Here is a 17,825-nt window from a genome sequence, read left to right as displayed (position 1 = left end):
GGGAACTCTTTGACTCAGAACATATACATCAATTTTAACATCTCACCTTCTGATGTCTCTTTGAATTTATCACTTTTTTTTTTCCGCCATTTCCAGGGCTTGAAGATCTTGCCAAAGCCTGAGAACTTGCTCTTCCTTTTGGTAGGAGGCGTTATGTCTCCTGCTTCCACACAGTCCATGACCATGCCTAGGTCTGCAGTGGGCTGACCTATTTCTTCTGTTGCATGAGAGGGAGAGAGGGAAGAGAACAGCCAATTTATTATTTCAACATAATCTTGAAAATGTCCCTTCCCCTCTCTTCCTGTGGTAGTTGGAAAGGATCAGAGCAATGATGAATAATCATGCAGACAGACTCCATGGACACCAGACATCAAAATCCAGGACAGATAAATTACTAAGGGGAAAAAGAACCCAATGGAGCTGACACATCATTTTAGGACAAAAATTCAATGAGATGATCATAATCACCTCAAATCTCTTAAAGGCACATGCACACACAAATGTGAATCTCTTCCCAATATGCATGAGATCTTGCCTCAACGTAGGCTTCTTGGCATGGGGGAAGGCCAGTTAACAATACTATCTCTTGTGTCACTGAAGCAGAGAATTCCATCGGTGAGTGAGTCACTTTCTCTGTTAAACACTGCCCTCTCCCTGCTCTCCTTTCTCAGGACATAAACAGTCAGGGAGGGGATAACAATTTCTTGTGTATGTTATCAGATTATTTTCTCCCTTTGCAAAAAAGACCTTAGGTCATTTGGGAGTACTGGAAGGGACTTGGGGGATGGGACAGGGGTGTTAGAGATGCTTCAAAACAAAGGAAAAATTTAAAGTAGAATGAGAGTTCACTTTGCTTATCACAAGATTGCTTTAGGGACAAAACTGATTCTAAAGATTTGACAAGAAACATAACTGACATGATAAATGTGCAGGACTGAAATGAAAGGCCATGAGTCCCTCATAATGACCACACATGCAGGGTTTAGTGAGTGAGCTTTAGTGGCACAGAAAGAAGCAGCCAAGACTGGGCCAAGAATAATAATAATAATAAAAAGCAGGAAGGCAACAACAAAAAAAAAAGCAGGAAGGCAACACAATACAACTTTGCACTCCACCTACTGTCCCAGGGCTCTTTGGAGAAGTCTAGAGGAGAAGAAAAAAAAAGAGTCATGTGGAATAACAATCCTGGAATTCAAGTGGGGCCTTTACTTTGTAGAAATACATCAAGTGCCACATACTATATAGTCACGTGTAATAAGTTAACATATTTATTGTAAATAAATTCACATTTGAAGCAAATAATGCATTTGGAGGTGGGGAGAAACAAAGGAGCATAATATAGGCACTAAAAAAACCTCTTAATAGATATTTTTTCACAAGAGAAAACACACAGTCAACAAGCATTATTTTTTTTTTAAGAAACACATGCCCAATTCAATCTTTTTTCAGTTGGTAGGTGATGAGTCTAGGGAAGTCTATTGGTAAAGATCAGATTTACACAATCATAATTAGAATGACTGCAGGGATGGCTGCTGATACATTATTTTGCCTAAAATGACAAGGGCAAAACAGGGGCCTGGTTTCTGAAGTGCAAGAGATGAAAAGGACACCACTGATGTCTTTACTTGAGGGCATCTTGGGTCTCGACTATTCTAATTCTTTACATGAAATGCAATAGAATATAACACTGGATCATATTTTTTCAAGGTTGGTTGCTCCTGTCCTGGGACAGACCACCAAGAGTAGCACTAGCGGGAACACGTGGTACTGCTTTTAAGAGTGAATGCTTTAACTAAGACAGTATTCTACCAATTATGGAATGTCAGTGAGACCTGAAGACACTGAAGAGCACTCATTATATAATATTTAACATATGTTCATGATAACACTTGCAGGAATGAAGCTAAGTAACATAAGCTGTTCTTTCTCAAATATTAGCCTTCCTTACTGAGGCAGGGATAGACTGAAACTTTAAATCTCTTGCCAGCCCACCCAATGACTGAACCTCACTCAGTTCCAAAAGACACATAGGAAAATGCCTGTTTGGTTAAAAGTAATAGAGAAGATAATATAAAAAACCAAAAACCAAGCCAAGACAAACAAAAAACCCTCAAACTAACAATGCGAAAGTAAAAATTCTAAGTGCTATGTGATGCTTTTACAAAGAAAAATAGGCAAAAAACTTTATAGAAATCTTAGGCAGTAACAAAATCACAGAAAGTTGTTGTCTGTAAAGTCTTAAAATGAAAATACATCCAATCTAGCCTGCTTCCACTATCTTTTTGATACCTAACCACCTTTTTGGCAAATAGATGGGGAAAAATGGAAACTGCAGATTTTATTTTCTTGGGTTCCAAAATCACTGCAGATGGTGACTGCAATCATGAAATGAAAAGATGCTTACTCCTTGGAGGAAAGGCTATGACAAACCTTAATAGCATATTAAAAAGCAGAGACATCACTTTGCGACAAAGGTCAGTATAGTCAAAGCTATGGTTTTTCCAGTAGTCATAATATGGGTGTGAGAGTTGGACCATAAAGAAGGCTGAGCATCAAAGAATTGATGCTTTTGAACTGTGGTGTTGGAGAACACTCTTGAGAGTCCCTTGGACAGCAAGGAGATCCAACCAGTCCATCCTAAAGGAAATCAACCCTGAATATTATTGGAAGGACTGATGCTGAAGCTCCAATACTTTGAACACCTGATGCGAAGAGTCAGCGCATTGGAAAAGATCCTGATGCTGGGAAAGATTGTACATGGGAAGAGAAGGAGGTGACAGAGGATGAGATGGTGGGATGGCATCACTGACTCAACGGCCATGAGTTTGAGCAAACTCTAGGAGATAAAGGAAGACAGGGAAGCCTGGCGTGCTGCAGTCCACGGGGTCACAAAGAGTCGGACACAACAACTGGGCAAGAAATCGCCTTCTAAAGTAGGACTTAGTTTATCTGTTTTGCTGCTGCTGCTACTGCTAAGTCGCTTCAGTCATGTCCAACTCTACTGTGACCCCATAGATGGCAGCCCACCAGGCTCCCCCGTCCCTGGGATTCTCCAGGCAAGAACACTGTTGTGGGTTGCCATTTCCTTCTCCAATGCATGAAAGTGAAAAGTGAAAGGGAAATCGCTCGGTCGTGTCCGACTCTTTGCGACCCCACAGACTGCAGCCCAGCAGGCTCCTCCGTCCGTGGGATTCTCCAGGTAAGAGTACTGGAGTGGGGTGCCACTGCCCTCTCTGTTATGTGTTTTAGTTCTTCATTATATTGAACAACATGTATCCCCCCTTTTTCTTACACATTCAAAACAACAAAATCATGATATCCAATCAAACATATTTATGCCTGCTAGCGTATGAGCTCAAAATAAATTCCGTTTATATTAAGTCACAGTGTATCTGGAAAATACCAACAGCTTATGATAAAAAGGAATGCATCTGCCATCCAGTCACTGAATACAAAAAGCAAAGACAGCAGTTTTTTTCTTTGATGCTTTATGCAAATGTGCTTAATCTTCACATCCATAAAACTTTTAGAAGTGGGTATGCCTCTTGCATCATGAAGTGAGGCTCAGCCACACCCAGTCCTAACCCAGTTGTTATTATCCCCAATTTATTCATATTCTCACATTCTCCTTTCCGTATTTTCATATTCTCCCTTCTCTCCTCCTCACTTTCATGACAAACAGAACATTATTTCCGTGACTCCCAAAGCTGTTCAAATACTTGGAATCAGTTCAGTTGCCTTTTCAAAACATAGAATCTGCAGGAGGTGGGCCCTAGAAATCTGTTTTCAAAAAATTCCCCAGGTGATTCTTATGGTCAGTCAGGTTGCTAAATTCAAATCCAGATACTATCTGGAAAGCTTTTGCATGTTAAGAGACAGAGGCAGACACTATTTGCACGTAACCTAATTCTTTGTTGAAGAAAAATAAACCAGAAAATCATGGCACCATTCCAGAGTTTCCGACTCAGGTAAATTATTCCTACAGAAGAATTGGGAGGATCTTCCCTGTGAGTTTCCTAGACTCAGACAGAATTTAAATTATAAATAAATAAAAAGTTTACATTAATTTTTTCCCTAGATTTTAAAGAGAATTAGTCATTTATTATTAATTTTTTTAGCGTCTAGCCACTTACTATTGTTTTTTTTCCTTTTTCTTCTCTAGATTTATAACATACTATGTTCCACGTGTACTTGGGAATATAGTGTATTAGTGTATCAGTGAGTGAGTGTAGTGGTCTATATAAGCCAGTTATGTCAGGTTGGTCTATCATGTTATACAAATCATTAATAAGTATTCCTTTTGATACGTTGTCAGCTTGTTCTATCAGTTACTGAGAGAGGCATGTTGTTATTTCTACCTATGAAAGTGGATCTGTCTCTTTACTTCTATTAATTCTTGCTTTATATACTTTAAAGCTGTATCTTGCTGTTGAATTGACCCTTTTATCATTATGAAATTCTCTACACTGCTCTAATAACATCCTTGCTTTGTTTTTCTCTCTAGTTTGAAACTGCTGTCTTTTAGAATGCTTTTACACACAGCTGGAGGTTAGAGGTCTACCATTTTGATGTTTATTTTCCATTTGCCTCATTTGTTCTGTGCATCCTTGACTTGCAGTCTACATTTAAGTTAGTACTTTCACAACATATAAAACAATGCAAGAACTTTACATTTCAACTCCACTATTCGTGTTGTCATATTTTACTTATACATACATATAACAATAAACCACAGAACACATTACTGTGGTTTTAACAAATACTATTCTTTTGTATTTCCTGCATACTTGCTTTCAGATATTCTTCATTTCTTCCTGCAATTCTCCGCTTCCAAGTAGAATAATTTTATTCTATTTATTTTGAAGGATATTTTCACTGGGTATAGTAGTTTCAGTTGGGGATTCAGTTTTTACATTTATTTCAAGACTTTATACATATAATTTCATTGGTTTTCTCTCCCCCCTCCCCCCCCCACCACTGGACTACTTTTTGTTGTATGTTTCATTCTTTGGATACTTTCTATCAAAATGTATAAAGGGTACAAATAGTAAAGCTAGGTATCTTATTAGAGCTTCCTTATAAACTAATTTGAGCTTCCCAGGTGGCTCAGTGGTAAAGAATCCGCCTGCTAATGCAGGAGATGCAGGAGACTTTGGTTCGATCCTTGGGTTGGGAAGATCCCCTGGAGGAGAAAATGGCAGCCCACTCCAGTATTGCTGCTGGGATAATCTCATAGACAGAGGAGGCTGGTGGACTACGGTCCATGGGGTTGCAAGGAATCAGACACAACTGAGAGATTTAGCACATAAACTAATTTGCCACCCACTTAAAATGACTTCAAATTTCAGCAGGTACTTTATCAGTCCTTTGTTCATTTCTGTTAGAAGTCATTACTTTGGCAGCATTATTTACAATAGCCAGGACATGGAAGCAACCTAGATGTTCCTCAACAGATGTATGGATAAAGAAAAACAAGAATGGATAAAGAAAAACAAATATCGTATATTAATGTGTATATATGGAATCTAGAAAAATGGTACTGATGTACTATCTGCAGAGAAGGAATTAAGATATACACATAGAGAACAGATTTGTGGACAGAGAAGAAGGTGGGACGAACTGAGAAGGTCACATTGACACATATAAGACTCCTGAGAGTCCCTTGGACTGCAAGGGGATCCAACCAGTCCATTCTGAAGGAGATCAGCCCTGGGATTTCTTTGGAAGGAATGATGCTAAAGCTGAAACTCTAGTACTTTGGCCACTTCATGCGAAGAGTTGACTCATTGGAAAAGACTCTGATGCTGGGAGGGATTGGGTCAAGAAGAGAAGGGGACGACAAAAGATGAGATGGCTGGATGGCATCACTGACTCGATGGACATGAGTCTGAGTGAATTCCAGGAGTTGGTGATGGACAGGGAGGCCTGGCGTGCTTCGATTCATGGACTCGCAAAGAGTCAGACACGACTGAGCAACTGATCTGATCTGATGTAAAACAGATGGCTGGGGAAAGTTGCTATATAACCCAGGGAAACCAGCCTGGTGCTCTGTGATGACCTAGAGGGGTGGGATGGTTGGAAGAGAGGGAGGTTCAAGAGGGAGGGAATATACATATAACTGATTTGCATTAGTTTTATGGCAAAAACCAACACAACATTGTAAAGCAATTTTCCTCCAATTAAAAAATAAATTTAAAAAAATAAATTTAAAAAATGAACTTATTCCTTCATACTTAAATTGGATACAGCAATCAATTTTTATGATTTAGATCATTATTGTACACTATTTTTACACTGGATTATAGATTTTTCTTTCTTATTTATGAATCATATCCTGTATTTGGAGTCTTTCTTCACTGACGTTGTGCATCTTATTTCTTTACATCTTGTTTCAGGACTTTCCTGGCAATCCAGTAGTTAAGACTCTGTGCTTCCAGGGAAGGGGCCATGGTTAGGCAATGGCACCCCACTCCAGTACTTTTGCCTAGAAAATCCCATGGATGGAGGAGCCTGGTAGGCTGCAGTCCATGGGGTCGCTAGAGTCGGACATGACTAAGCGACTTCACTTTCACTTTTCACTTTCATGCACTGGAGAAGGAAATGGCAAGCCACTCCAGTGTTCTTGCCTGGAGAATCCCAGGGATGGGGAAGCCTGGTGGGCTGCTGTTTATGGGGTCGCACAGAGTTGGACACGACTGAAGCGACTTAGCAGCAGCAGCAGCAGGGGAACTAAGATCCCATGTGCCACTGTGGCACAGCTGAAAAAAAAAGATTCTGCTTCAAGTTGAAACAGATTCTTCATGTTGTTGATAAGACACGTGGGAGAGAGAACTCTGAAGTCACACTCTTAGGCATTTCTAGAGGAGACTAGTTTGAGAGTGCTCTAGAAACTCAACTTTTAGCCATTATTCAAAAGTAACACCTATAACTGATTAAAATGAAGTGTTGATAAAGTTATTCCCATGTACTTTTTGCTTAGGTGCCTGCTGAAAGAAATAAATTCTGAATCAAGGGAGTGTTCTCATGCATGAAAGATTTCAGAAAAAGAAGAAAGAGAAGCAGATTAATCATTCTTAATGAAAAGGGAAAGGGGTAAATCATCTCTTTTACCCCAGAATCAACTACTGACAACAGAGGGAATTCACAAAAACTTGATTCCATCAAATGTCCTACATATGAAGAGTAGGATCTTTAAGTAATTAAATGGTAGTAAGAGGTAGCCCAGAGAAGGCAATGTCACCCCCACTCCAGTACTCTTGCCTGGAAAATTCCATGGATGGAGGAGCCTGGTGGGCTGCAGTCCATGGGGTTGCTAAAAGTTGGACACAACTGAGCGACTTCACTTTCATGCATTGGAGAAGGAAATGACAACCCATTCCAGTGTTCTTGCCTTGAGAATTCCAGGGACGGGGAAGCCTGGTGGGCTGCCATCTATGGGGTCGCACAGAGTTGGACACGACTGAAGCGACTTAGCAGCAGCAGCAGCAGCAAGAAGTAGCCAGTCAAGCCTTCCCTACTTACATTCAAGAATATTTCCAAGAAGGGAAAGTAGCTGACTGAAAGTAGACTTATAATAACATTCTTTGGAAAGACCTACTCAGCCATCTGCCTAAATCCAACTTTGAAGAGTATGAAACAGGTATTAGCCTCCCATTATCAAACTCCATTTGGGCATATATTCTTCTTTAAAAAAAACCCCAAAACTAACAAAGTTTTATTTAGAACTAGGGGGGCAAGGATCAAAAAGCTTAAGTTCTCATTAACATTCACACAAAAATCTAGTAGACTCAGCTTTGGAAGATGGAAGCTGCCTAAAGATATTATTTCTGACAGTCTTATTTAGAGTGGTATATAATTGTGAATATCTTAATGTATAACAATGGGTATATAAATAAACTGAAAATTTTATATAAAACAATATATAATTATTAAAACTAGGTTTCTAGAGTAATAATTCAAGGTTAAAAACAGGGTATATATTTATTTACATTTACATTATTTACACATTACATTATCTAAACTATACTACACATTAAAAAGGAGAATGGAAGGAACTAGTCTAAAATGTAAACATAATTTGATGGTAGGATTATGGGATATTTGCTTTTCTCCTTTCTAGCTTCTTATATTTTGTGTGTGTGTGTTTTTCCTTTACAATGAACATGGATGGCTTTTATAATTGGAACAAAAACAAATTCACTTTGAAAGTGGGAGCCCATAACAGTTAATAAAGTCCAGCATATACATAAATACACAATGGAAAACAACTCTTCCTAAACATTAGGTTCCTATAAAAATGAATTATTTCCCACATAAAAATCACAGTCCGAAGTATTAACCAAATTAAACCATTCAAGGCCATTTTCTTTGGTATCTGGAATAGTGATAGATGAAGCTAGAGAACAAAGTTAATGGTAATCTAAATTCACCAGGTGTAAGCTTTTCAGCTGTGGAATGAAGGGTTTTAAAGTATGCACAAATCCTTGATAGGGGTGGCTGATTAGATGTAATTGAAGCCACTAATCTCTGTAGCATTCTTGAATCCATTAAAACTGTTCAGGTTTCTTACTATGAATTTTTGTCTGACATGAAGAAAATTCAATTGCACCACTTAGAAAACTGCAATAGAAAGAAAGAAAAACTGATGGATGAATAAATGATACAACAAAAACTATAGTTCAGATGTCTAGAAACCACTTTTTAAAATTTTAATGATACAATTACACCTCAAATATTGTTTCTGTACTCCTAAATAAAGGACTTAGAGCATGAGTTTGAAACCACTCATAAGCAAATTTGCACATCAACCAAACATTTGTCCTCAACAACTCTGATTTTACGACCATCTCCCTCCTATTGTCAATTTCACAGAAGAAATACAGGAGTCACATTTGGGTATCTCATTGTTTAAATTAATTACGGAACTTAAAATGTATTTATGGTCCCATTCTGTTTTCCATGAGAGCCAAAAGAAGGTGGTTTCCCTCCTTATTTCCCTTTGTTTGCCAGAAAACAGGGTGTAGAACGCTGCTTACAGTTTTATGGTGTGTGTTCCAAAGAAGTCACGTAACTGCAGGCCACTAGGAAAGCTGTGGAGGTCCTGGTGCTTTCTGGAGGGGGTGGAGGTTAGGAGTGCAAGATACCCAACTAAATTACAGTCTGGAGTTTGAAGCTTCAGTAGTATCTTGAAACTGTGCCCCCGTGTTTAAACTACTTACTTCCTCCTTCAAGTTGTAGTACCTCACATTTCATCGACTTCTTTTTGTAAATTTAACTAATTAAATCTTGCATTATTTTTGGCTGTGCTGGGTCTTTGTTGCTGCGTGCTGGCTTTCTCTAGGTGCGGTCAGTGGCGGCTACTCTCTAGCTGCTGTACACCATGGGCTTCTCACTGCAGCGGCTTCTCCTGTTGTGGAGCACAGGCTCTAGGCGCATGGGCTTCAGGAGTCGTAGCCAACGGGCTCAGTAGTTGAGGCTCACGGGCCCTAGAGTGCGCAGGCTTCAGTACTTGCGGTGCACAGGCCTCCTCTCGGATCAGGGATTGAATCTGTGTCCCCTACACTGCAAAGCGGATTCTTAACCACTGGGCCACGAGGGACGTCCTAGACTTATTTCTTATGTATTATGTAGAGTTCTAGCAGTTTGCTCTTCAACCCTCAGTTTTTTCCTGGTTGGTATTTAACTCAATGTTTTTAGTTCAGGCTCAGTTGATTCACATGAATTTCTGAGGTGATTTTTAAATAAATGTATAGTATTATTAAAAAATTACTTAGTACTTTTCATCTTCAGATAAAGTATTCATTGACTAGTTGCTGTGGGTACATATTATACCTACATTACTTGCTAGAGATAAAGGATAAAACAGGGTTAAACAGTAAGCCCAGTTCATTTTAGAATCTGATTTACAGCCAATTCTTGGTCATCCAAGTTGGAAGGCAAGTTAAGGCACAGGCAACTGTAGTTGACAGATAACTTAGTTTTCAAGACAGTCTTCTTTACCCACTACCCTTCACTAGATTTAGTAATAAGCAACAAATTTACTGGGACTCTCTTAGTTCGAGCTCTATTTCTTATACCTTATTGAGTTTTTCTGCATATAAGTTAAATAAACAGGGTGACAATATACAGCCTTGACGTACTCCTTTTCCTATTTGGAACCAGTCTGTTGTTCCATGTCCAGTTCTAACTGTTGCTTCCTGACCTGCATACAAATTTCTCAAGAGGCAGGTCAGGTGGTCTGGTATTCCCATCTCTTTCAGAATTGTCCACAGTTTATTGTGATCCACACAGTCAAAGGCTTTGGCATAGTCAATAAAGCAGAAATAGATGTTTTTCTGGAACTCTCTTGCTTTTTCCATGATCCAGTGGATGTTGGCAATTTGATCTCTGGTTCCTCTGCCTTTTCTAAAACCAGCCTGAACATCAGGAAGTTCACGGTTCACGTATTGCTGAAGCCTGGCTTGGAGAATTTTAAGCATTACTTTACTAGCGTGTGAGATGAGTGCAATTGTGCGGTAGTTTGAGCATTCTTTGGCATTGCCTTTCTTTGGGATTGGAATGAAAACTGACCTTTTCCAGTCCTGTGGCCACTGCTGAGTTTTCCAAATTTGCTGGGATTTCTTTGGAAGGAATTATGCTAAAGCTGAAACTCCAGTACTTTGGCCACCTCATGTGAAGAGTTGACTCATTGGAAAAGACTCTGATGCTGGGAGGGATTGGGGGCAGGAGGAGAAGGAGACGACAGAGGATGAGATGGCTGGATGGCATCATTGACTCGATGGACTAGAGTTGGAGTGAACTCCGGGAGTTGGTGATGGACAGGGAGGCCTGGCGTGCTGCGATTCATGGGGTTGCAAAGAGTCGGACACAACTGAGCGACTGATCTGATCTGATCTGATTGAGTTTTTAAAAATGTATAGAATTTAAAGTGTATAAAATTCTCCTTTTACCCACAAAGCTTTTAATAATCAGTTATTGTCCAAAACTTAAAAATACATAGCTTTGTGCAATAAGATACACACATTCCATTATCAAGAGGCACCAATTATCTTTTTAAGTTCAAGGAATACAGCATAATGATCTGATTTATATATATAGTGATCAATTACTTTTATAATCTCATGATTCTGTTTAATTTCCTTTTATGCCCATCTAACTTGAAACAGATCTTGCTTTTATACAAGCATTTTAACAGCATTAGAACTCTGTAAATGGAGAACACTAATTTATGGTACTTACACTATTGTAGTTGCTTTTGCCTTCGAAAAGAGGATTATTATTGGATTTAAAAAACTGTTTTAGAAAACTGCAACAAAATTACAGAAAGCAAAACCTGCCACTAATGAACAAAGCAGGCTTTGTCTGCAACAGGCCCATAACTTCCCTTGGAAATACTGCATAGTTCTGACCTTTGGGAAATAGAACTGGGAAAGCACTCATGAAGACAGCTCTCTTCTGTATCTTTCTCTGTACCTGCAGGTAAATTAGGTCTGAGATTCCAACTCTAGGAAAACAGTTCTTTGACCATAATTGCACCAAGAAATTATGGTGCTTTACTCTGGCAAATTGGATGTTTATAATTTTTTGATAAAAGTTGCAAGTTGCAAGTTTTTATAGTGAGGTGCGAGATAATATATTCTCTCAGGGAAAAAAACCTTAAACATCTCAAAATTAACCAGCAAGTAGAAAGAAGTAATACATTATTGTGACAATGGGCTATTCAGAAAATAATTTTTGATTGGTATTCTACATTCAATAACAACGGAAAATCCTTTAAGGAGTTCATGACAGACCCCTACACTTTCTCCTGATTCTTGCATCACATGAAGAAAGTAATCCTGTTCCTTCTTTCTCAGAAGCATTTATTTTTAGGTCTAGATAGGTATGAGAGACGTCTGATAATTCTGATGACCAAGTAGTGCCAAGTGTTCTTTCAAGTCTCATGAAGAAGTTTATTTTTAATTAGTCCATCTATTATTCATTTCTATGTTAATATTGTTATATAACTATATTAAAATTTGTCCATCCACCAATCCCCTTACTGATCTTGCCTCCAAATAACATATTATTTCTAAAGCACCCTTCCCAAACCACTATTTTCATGTCTAAGAACCCACAACAACAAATTTCAGAGCAAAATGAATCAAATGATGATGGAAAAGGAATGAAGAGAAAATATGACAATACAATATCTTTTGATGCAGCATATCCTTATACAAAGGAAAAGTGGCAGTGGGGAGAGGGCAATTAGTGAGTGAAAGGTACATGATGGGGCCAAAAAAAAAAAAGAGCTAGACAGGGGGAATGGAAAGGCAGAAAGAGAAGGACAGTTCTAGACTAAATGGCTGGGTAGAATTTATTAAAATTCTTTCTGCCTAATTTAGGGACATGTGATAATTAGCTGTTTGTTTTCATATGATAACATAGTAAAGGATTCCAGTGAACACAGAAACAGCTTTTACATTGATTGAGAATTAGAGTATTATTTGAAAGTTTTACCTCAGTAATTTTTATTTTTGGCCACAGAGCATGGCTTACAGGATCTTAGTTCCTTAACCAGTGATTGAATCCACACCCCCTGCAGTGGGAGCATGGACTCTTAACCACTGGACTGCCAGGGAAGTCCCTATCTCAGTAAACCTACAGACCTCTCCTATAGATATATTTCATTTTAATATGAACTGCTGAGGAACACTGTTTATTTCCTTGAATGGACATCACAGCGTAAATTCTTACTCTGCATTCAAATTCTCTATTGGCTCACCTGTTGTTAGAGAGAACCTACAGTAAAAATACTTGTTTTTACACAACATCTCATAAATTTGTATGTGAGTTCTCCTGCAAAGTTATTTATTTGAAAGCAGACTCTTCTTGGTTAACACCTCGATACTTCCATTATAAGCCATGGGCGGCTAACAACCTTAAAAAATGGAATATGTCTTATACAAATTTTAAAATATGTAAAAATTTTACTTTGAATATTTTACATTCTTTCAAAATTTACTTGTTTGTTTGTTTATGGCTGTGCTGGGTCTTTGTTGCTGTGCAGGCTTTTCTCTCGCTGCAGCAAGCAGGGGCTCCTCTAGCTGTGGTACTTGAGGTACTTGGGCTGCTCATTGTGGTGGCTTTTCTTGTTGTGGAGCATGGGGGCTCTAGACGCTCAGGCTTCAGAAATTGCAGCTCCTGGGCTCTAGAGCACAGGGTCAGCAGTTGTGGTGCATGGGCTTAGTTGCTCCGCAGAATGTGGGGTCTTCCTGGATCAGGGATTGAAGCTGTGTTTCCTGCATTGGCAGGCAGATTCTTTACCAGTGAGCCACCAGGGAAGCCCAATATTATAAAGTCTTGACTAGAAAGAAAACTTCTTAAAGGCACAGACAGGAATTATACCCATAGAGTCTGCCACATTCACAGTGCCTTGAAAATAAGAAATCAATACATTCATTTATTTATTTTTGCATCATTTGGCTTGCCAAACCCAGTACCATCAAGTTTGAAGCTTAAAACTAACTACTGTATTACAGGCCGAGAACTTTGAACAAACGATTTAGCTCTTAATTTACTTTCTACATTTATCTTTCCAAAGAATCTGGTAAAATATTCTTACCAGACACCTACCCATTGAAATGCCTTTAAAATTTCATGAAGAAACTATTATATTTGGTAAAAGACTTTATAGTAATGGTATAGTCCTCAAAGTCATCAATGTTGAGCCTTCAAGACCTGGTCCTGATTTGCTCAAATAAAACACATCCTGAATTATAAATGATAAAATGAAGTCTGTCCATGAAAATAGCTTATCGTTACCTTTGAATTACATAGATAATAGGAAATAAAATCCAAAAATTATACTCAGAATATAAAAGCCTTAGTTAGGTACCCGAGTGATCTCTATTTCTTCTTCATAGGTCTTTTTTTTTTTTTTTTTTCCGGCTGCACTGTGCATCTTGTAGGATCTCAGTTCAAGAACCAGGGATTAAACCCAGATCATAGCAGTGAAAACCCAGAATAGTAGCCACTAGGCCACCAGGGAAATCCCTACTTCAGAAATCTTTTATTAGGGTTGTTGGTAGGCAGAAAAACTGATGAATGATGAGTCCTACTTTTTTTATAGGCAGAAAAGATTATGAATTTTATCTACTGAGATGAAATTTTTTGTCTAGTATTAGATGTTAAATTAGCATTCTGCATAAATATCACCACTCATTAGTAAGTTGTACCTGCTTACCCATCTTGCTTTTCAAAGACCTTTCATTTCCATCTCTCAGATAAATGCCTAGCATGATTTACATCCTGACTTATTAACAAAGAACTATCTTTGTAGTAGAAACCACAGGAAAATTTAATGGCCCAAAAGGGAATTGACTAAATTCTGGAGAGTGGTTACCTCTGGGAACAAAGAAGCAAAATGTTATCATAAGGGAACGTGGGAATAGAGAGAGGGGATGGGGGGAAATATCTCCATTTTTAATTTCATCTCTTAAGATAAGTAGAAGCCCCAGAGGGTCTTTTATATTTTCCTCTATACCCTTTTCTACCTATAAAATATTTCATTAAGAAAAAAAAGTGAGCTACTGAATTGATATGGACTCAGCCCTGGTGATCAAAGTAAAGTCAGTCAAGTTCTGATTTCAGTTCTAAAAATATGTGGCTGAATCACTTACTTTGCAATTGATGTGCCCAAGTTTCAATAAAACATGAAAATTACTTTGTAGGAATTTCATCTGGCAAGTTCTCAGGGGAAAATACACCTCTAGAAATGAAATTACATTAAACCACAAGACATATTTGAGAGTGTTACCTGTGTTTCCACACTTCATGGCTTTCTTTAAAGTCACTAACATTTTTTATTTCTGGGGAAAAAAAAAAGTAGCCTGGGACTGAACATATTTTGTGGTGCTTCATAAATCAAAGAGAAGGTATAAGAAGGTATAAACCTTTTTTAAAAAGTATAATGTCAAGAAATGATTCACAGGTTTTTCCCCACTCTGTTTATATTTAACAACCCTTTAATGAATATCCACTTACATCTATCTTTTCCACCTTTCCATCTTCATCTTCGACAAAACCGCACAATGTTAGGAAAACGAGTCTCAGTGACAGTGAACCTCCATTTCACTTATATTCTTTGAAACTCTGGCTACTCTTACAATGATCAGCCTGGTCTCCAGCTATTTCTGAGACAATAACACTTCAAATGCATAGCACTGACTTCAAAAATATTTATACCAAGCGTTGCCTTATGAGAAACGGAAACACCAGCACAATGGAAGAAGCTTGGAAAGCTTATTTGGAAAATGTACAACTGAGCCTAAAACTTTAACTTAAATCTTAAAAATGGTCCTGTTGGGAATTCCCCGGCAGTCCAGTGGTTAGGATTCTGTGCTTTCACTGTAAAGGGCACAGTGGAACTGGTTCGGGAACTAAGATCCCTCATGCCATGGCCAAAAAAACAAATCAAACCAAAACAAAACATGTCCTGTTTATAGAAGTCAACAATTCTAGTTCTATACCGCATGTATATATCAACAGTTCAAGTCCTGTAAAACAGCAGTAAAACACCACTGACTTCTTAACAACCACGAGTTCTTGTAGCACTTATTTTCCGCAAGGCTAAGAAATTAACAGATGGTTTCCTAGCAATATTATCTTAAAAGTCCAAAAGGATCAAGTAAAACAAAACTATGAGTTGTAAATTAATATAACTGAATGAAAAATGAACTTATATTTTCTTCATTTATTCTTCACAAAGTGATTAAATATCCTCAAGTTAAAAACATCAAAATCCTCATATTCAAATTCCTATAAAATATTCAACTTCACCTGTAAATCTGCCTTGCCTCTGTCAAGATTTTGTTTTATTGCCTTCTATTACTCACCAACTCCATCTGGATTTACCGGTCTGGAGATGTCAGCTTGCCCCATGATTATGTTGTCTGAAGTGTCTCACAACAGCAAATTGTCACGAACCAAAGCAAACTTTTCTTAAATGATAAATCCACATAAGGAGGCGTCGTGCACTCCTCTCTCAGTGTCACCGCCAGACATCAGGACATGGCACCAGGTCAGTTAATCTGCCGGAGTTTCTGTTTCCCTGTATCCCGCCCGGACCAGGCACTGGTGGTTCTCACAAATAATCTTCACGCTGGCTCTCTTCACACAGGAATGCCTGTCATTCCAGAGTGCACACTGTGAAGAGCTCCAGGGCAGGAAGGGGAGGAGACTGCCAACCACATTCTAGTTGCTGAGAGGCATAGCCCTGAAAGTCCACACCTACTTTTCCTGACACTGAGCTGGGTTACAACTTTCCAGACTCCCAGTCATGAAGCGAGACTACCAAAGACTTCAATTTAATTTTAATTTAATCACACAAAAAACATCAGGGTTATGCATAAGCAGGCTGATGGGAGCAGGAGTCCATTCCAAGGTATGTTCTAGACACAGGCTTGCCTCAAAATCAGACCATTCTGACTCTTCCCTGCTTGCCCTAAAACTGTAGTTCCTACCTGTGAGAGCATACTCAGAGAAGAATGAGATTTGTGTACTGGGAATTAATAACATTAGAAACAATATTTTAGAACTAAATAGATTTTTTTCTAAAAATAAAAAGAAATATATCTGAAAATCTGGCTCACTAAAATAGTAAAATTGAAATAAACATTTGTAAGATATTACATAATACTTCAGGTTTCCCTACTGACTCAATGGTGAAGAATCCACCTGTCAATGCAGAAGATGTGGGTTTGATCTCTGGGTTGAGAAGATCTCTTGGAGAAGGCAACTCACTGCAGTATTCTTGCCTGGGAAATCCCATGGAGAGAGGAGCCTGGAGGGCTTAAAGTTCATGGGGTCGCAAAAGAGTCAGACATGACTTAGCAACTGAACAACAACAACTTGTAGTACTTTTCTTTCTGTTTAAATTCAACAATAATCTTGAGAAATCAAGATTGCTGGGAGAAATATCAATAACCTCAGATATGCAGATCAGAAAGTGAAGAGGTACTGAAAAGCCTCTTGATAGTGAAAAGAGGAGAGTGAAAAAGTTGGCTTAAAGCTCAACATTCATAAAACTAAGATCATGGCATCTGGTCCCCTCACTTCATGGGAACTAGATGGGGAAATAGTGGAAACAGTGTCAGACTTTATTTTTCTGGGCTCCAAAATCACTGCAGATGATGATCACAGCCATGAAATTAAAAGATGCTTACTCCTTGGAAGGGAAGTTATGATCAACCTAGATAGCATACTCAAAAGCAGAGACATTACTTTGCCAACAAAGGTCCGTCTAGTCAAGGCTATGGTTTTTCCAGTGGTCATGTATGGATGTGAGAGTTGGACTGTGAAGAAAGCTGAGAGCCGAAGAATTGATGCTTTTGAACTGTGGTATTGGAGAAGACTCTTGAGAGTCCCTTGGAGTACAAGGAGATCCAACCAATCCATTCTAAAGATCACTCCTAGGTGTTCATTGGAAGGACTGATGCTGAAGCTGAAACTCCAGTACTTTGGCCACCTCATGCGAAGAGTTGACTCATTAGAAAAGACTCTGATGCTGGGAGGGATTGGGGGCAGGAGGAGAAGGGGACGACAGAGGATGAGATGGCTGGATGGCATCACTGACTTGATGGACATGAGTTTGAGTAAACTCTGGGAGTTAGTGATGGACAGGGAGGCCTGGCGTGCTGCGATTCATGGGGTCGTGAAGAGTTGGACACGACTGAGCAACTGAACTGAACTGAACTGAGTAATTTTGAGCACTATATTAAGGAGCTTTACACTGTCTATATCCTTTAATTATCACCACAACTAAACAGGAATTGTGAAGAATATAT

The 17,825-nt window shown here is 38.7% G+C and overlaps 1 protein-coding gene across 30 annotated transcripts in view; it reads right to left on the bottom strand.

Annotated features, from left to right (window-relative positions):
• Positions 1–17,825, bottom strand: part of PHACTR4 (phosphatase and actin regulator 4) — a 113,428-nt gene that overhangs the window by 34,820 nt on the left and 60,783 nt on the right. For 11 of the 30 annotated variants that reach the window (XM_086331261.1, XM_086331348.1, XM_086331372.1 and 8 more), the window contains one exon: positions 47–217. In XM_086331261.1, coding sequence (XP_086187387.1) covers positions 47–217 — 171 coding nt within the window. Of the gene's footprint in view, positions 1–46; positions 218–1,115; positions 1,144–15,875; positions 16,202–17,825 lie in introns of those variants that run through there. The other 19 variants (XM_086331255.1, XM_086331294.1, XM_086331305.1 and 16 more) reach the window with 3 other exon arrangements.

The sequence above is a fragment of the Bos grunniens genome, chromosome 2, assembly GCF_055505025.1.
Source record: "Bos grunniens cultivar Pamir isolate PY7600 chromosome 2, Bosgru_T2T1.0, whole genome shotgun sequence".
NCBI lineage: Eukaryota > Metazoa > Chordata > Mammalia > Artiodactyla > Bovidae > Bos > Bos grunniens.
The sequence above is the reverse complement of the archived record's forward strand: the minus strand, read 5'-3'. Positions and strand labels throughout refer to the sequence as shown.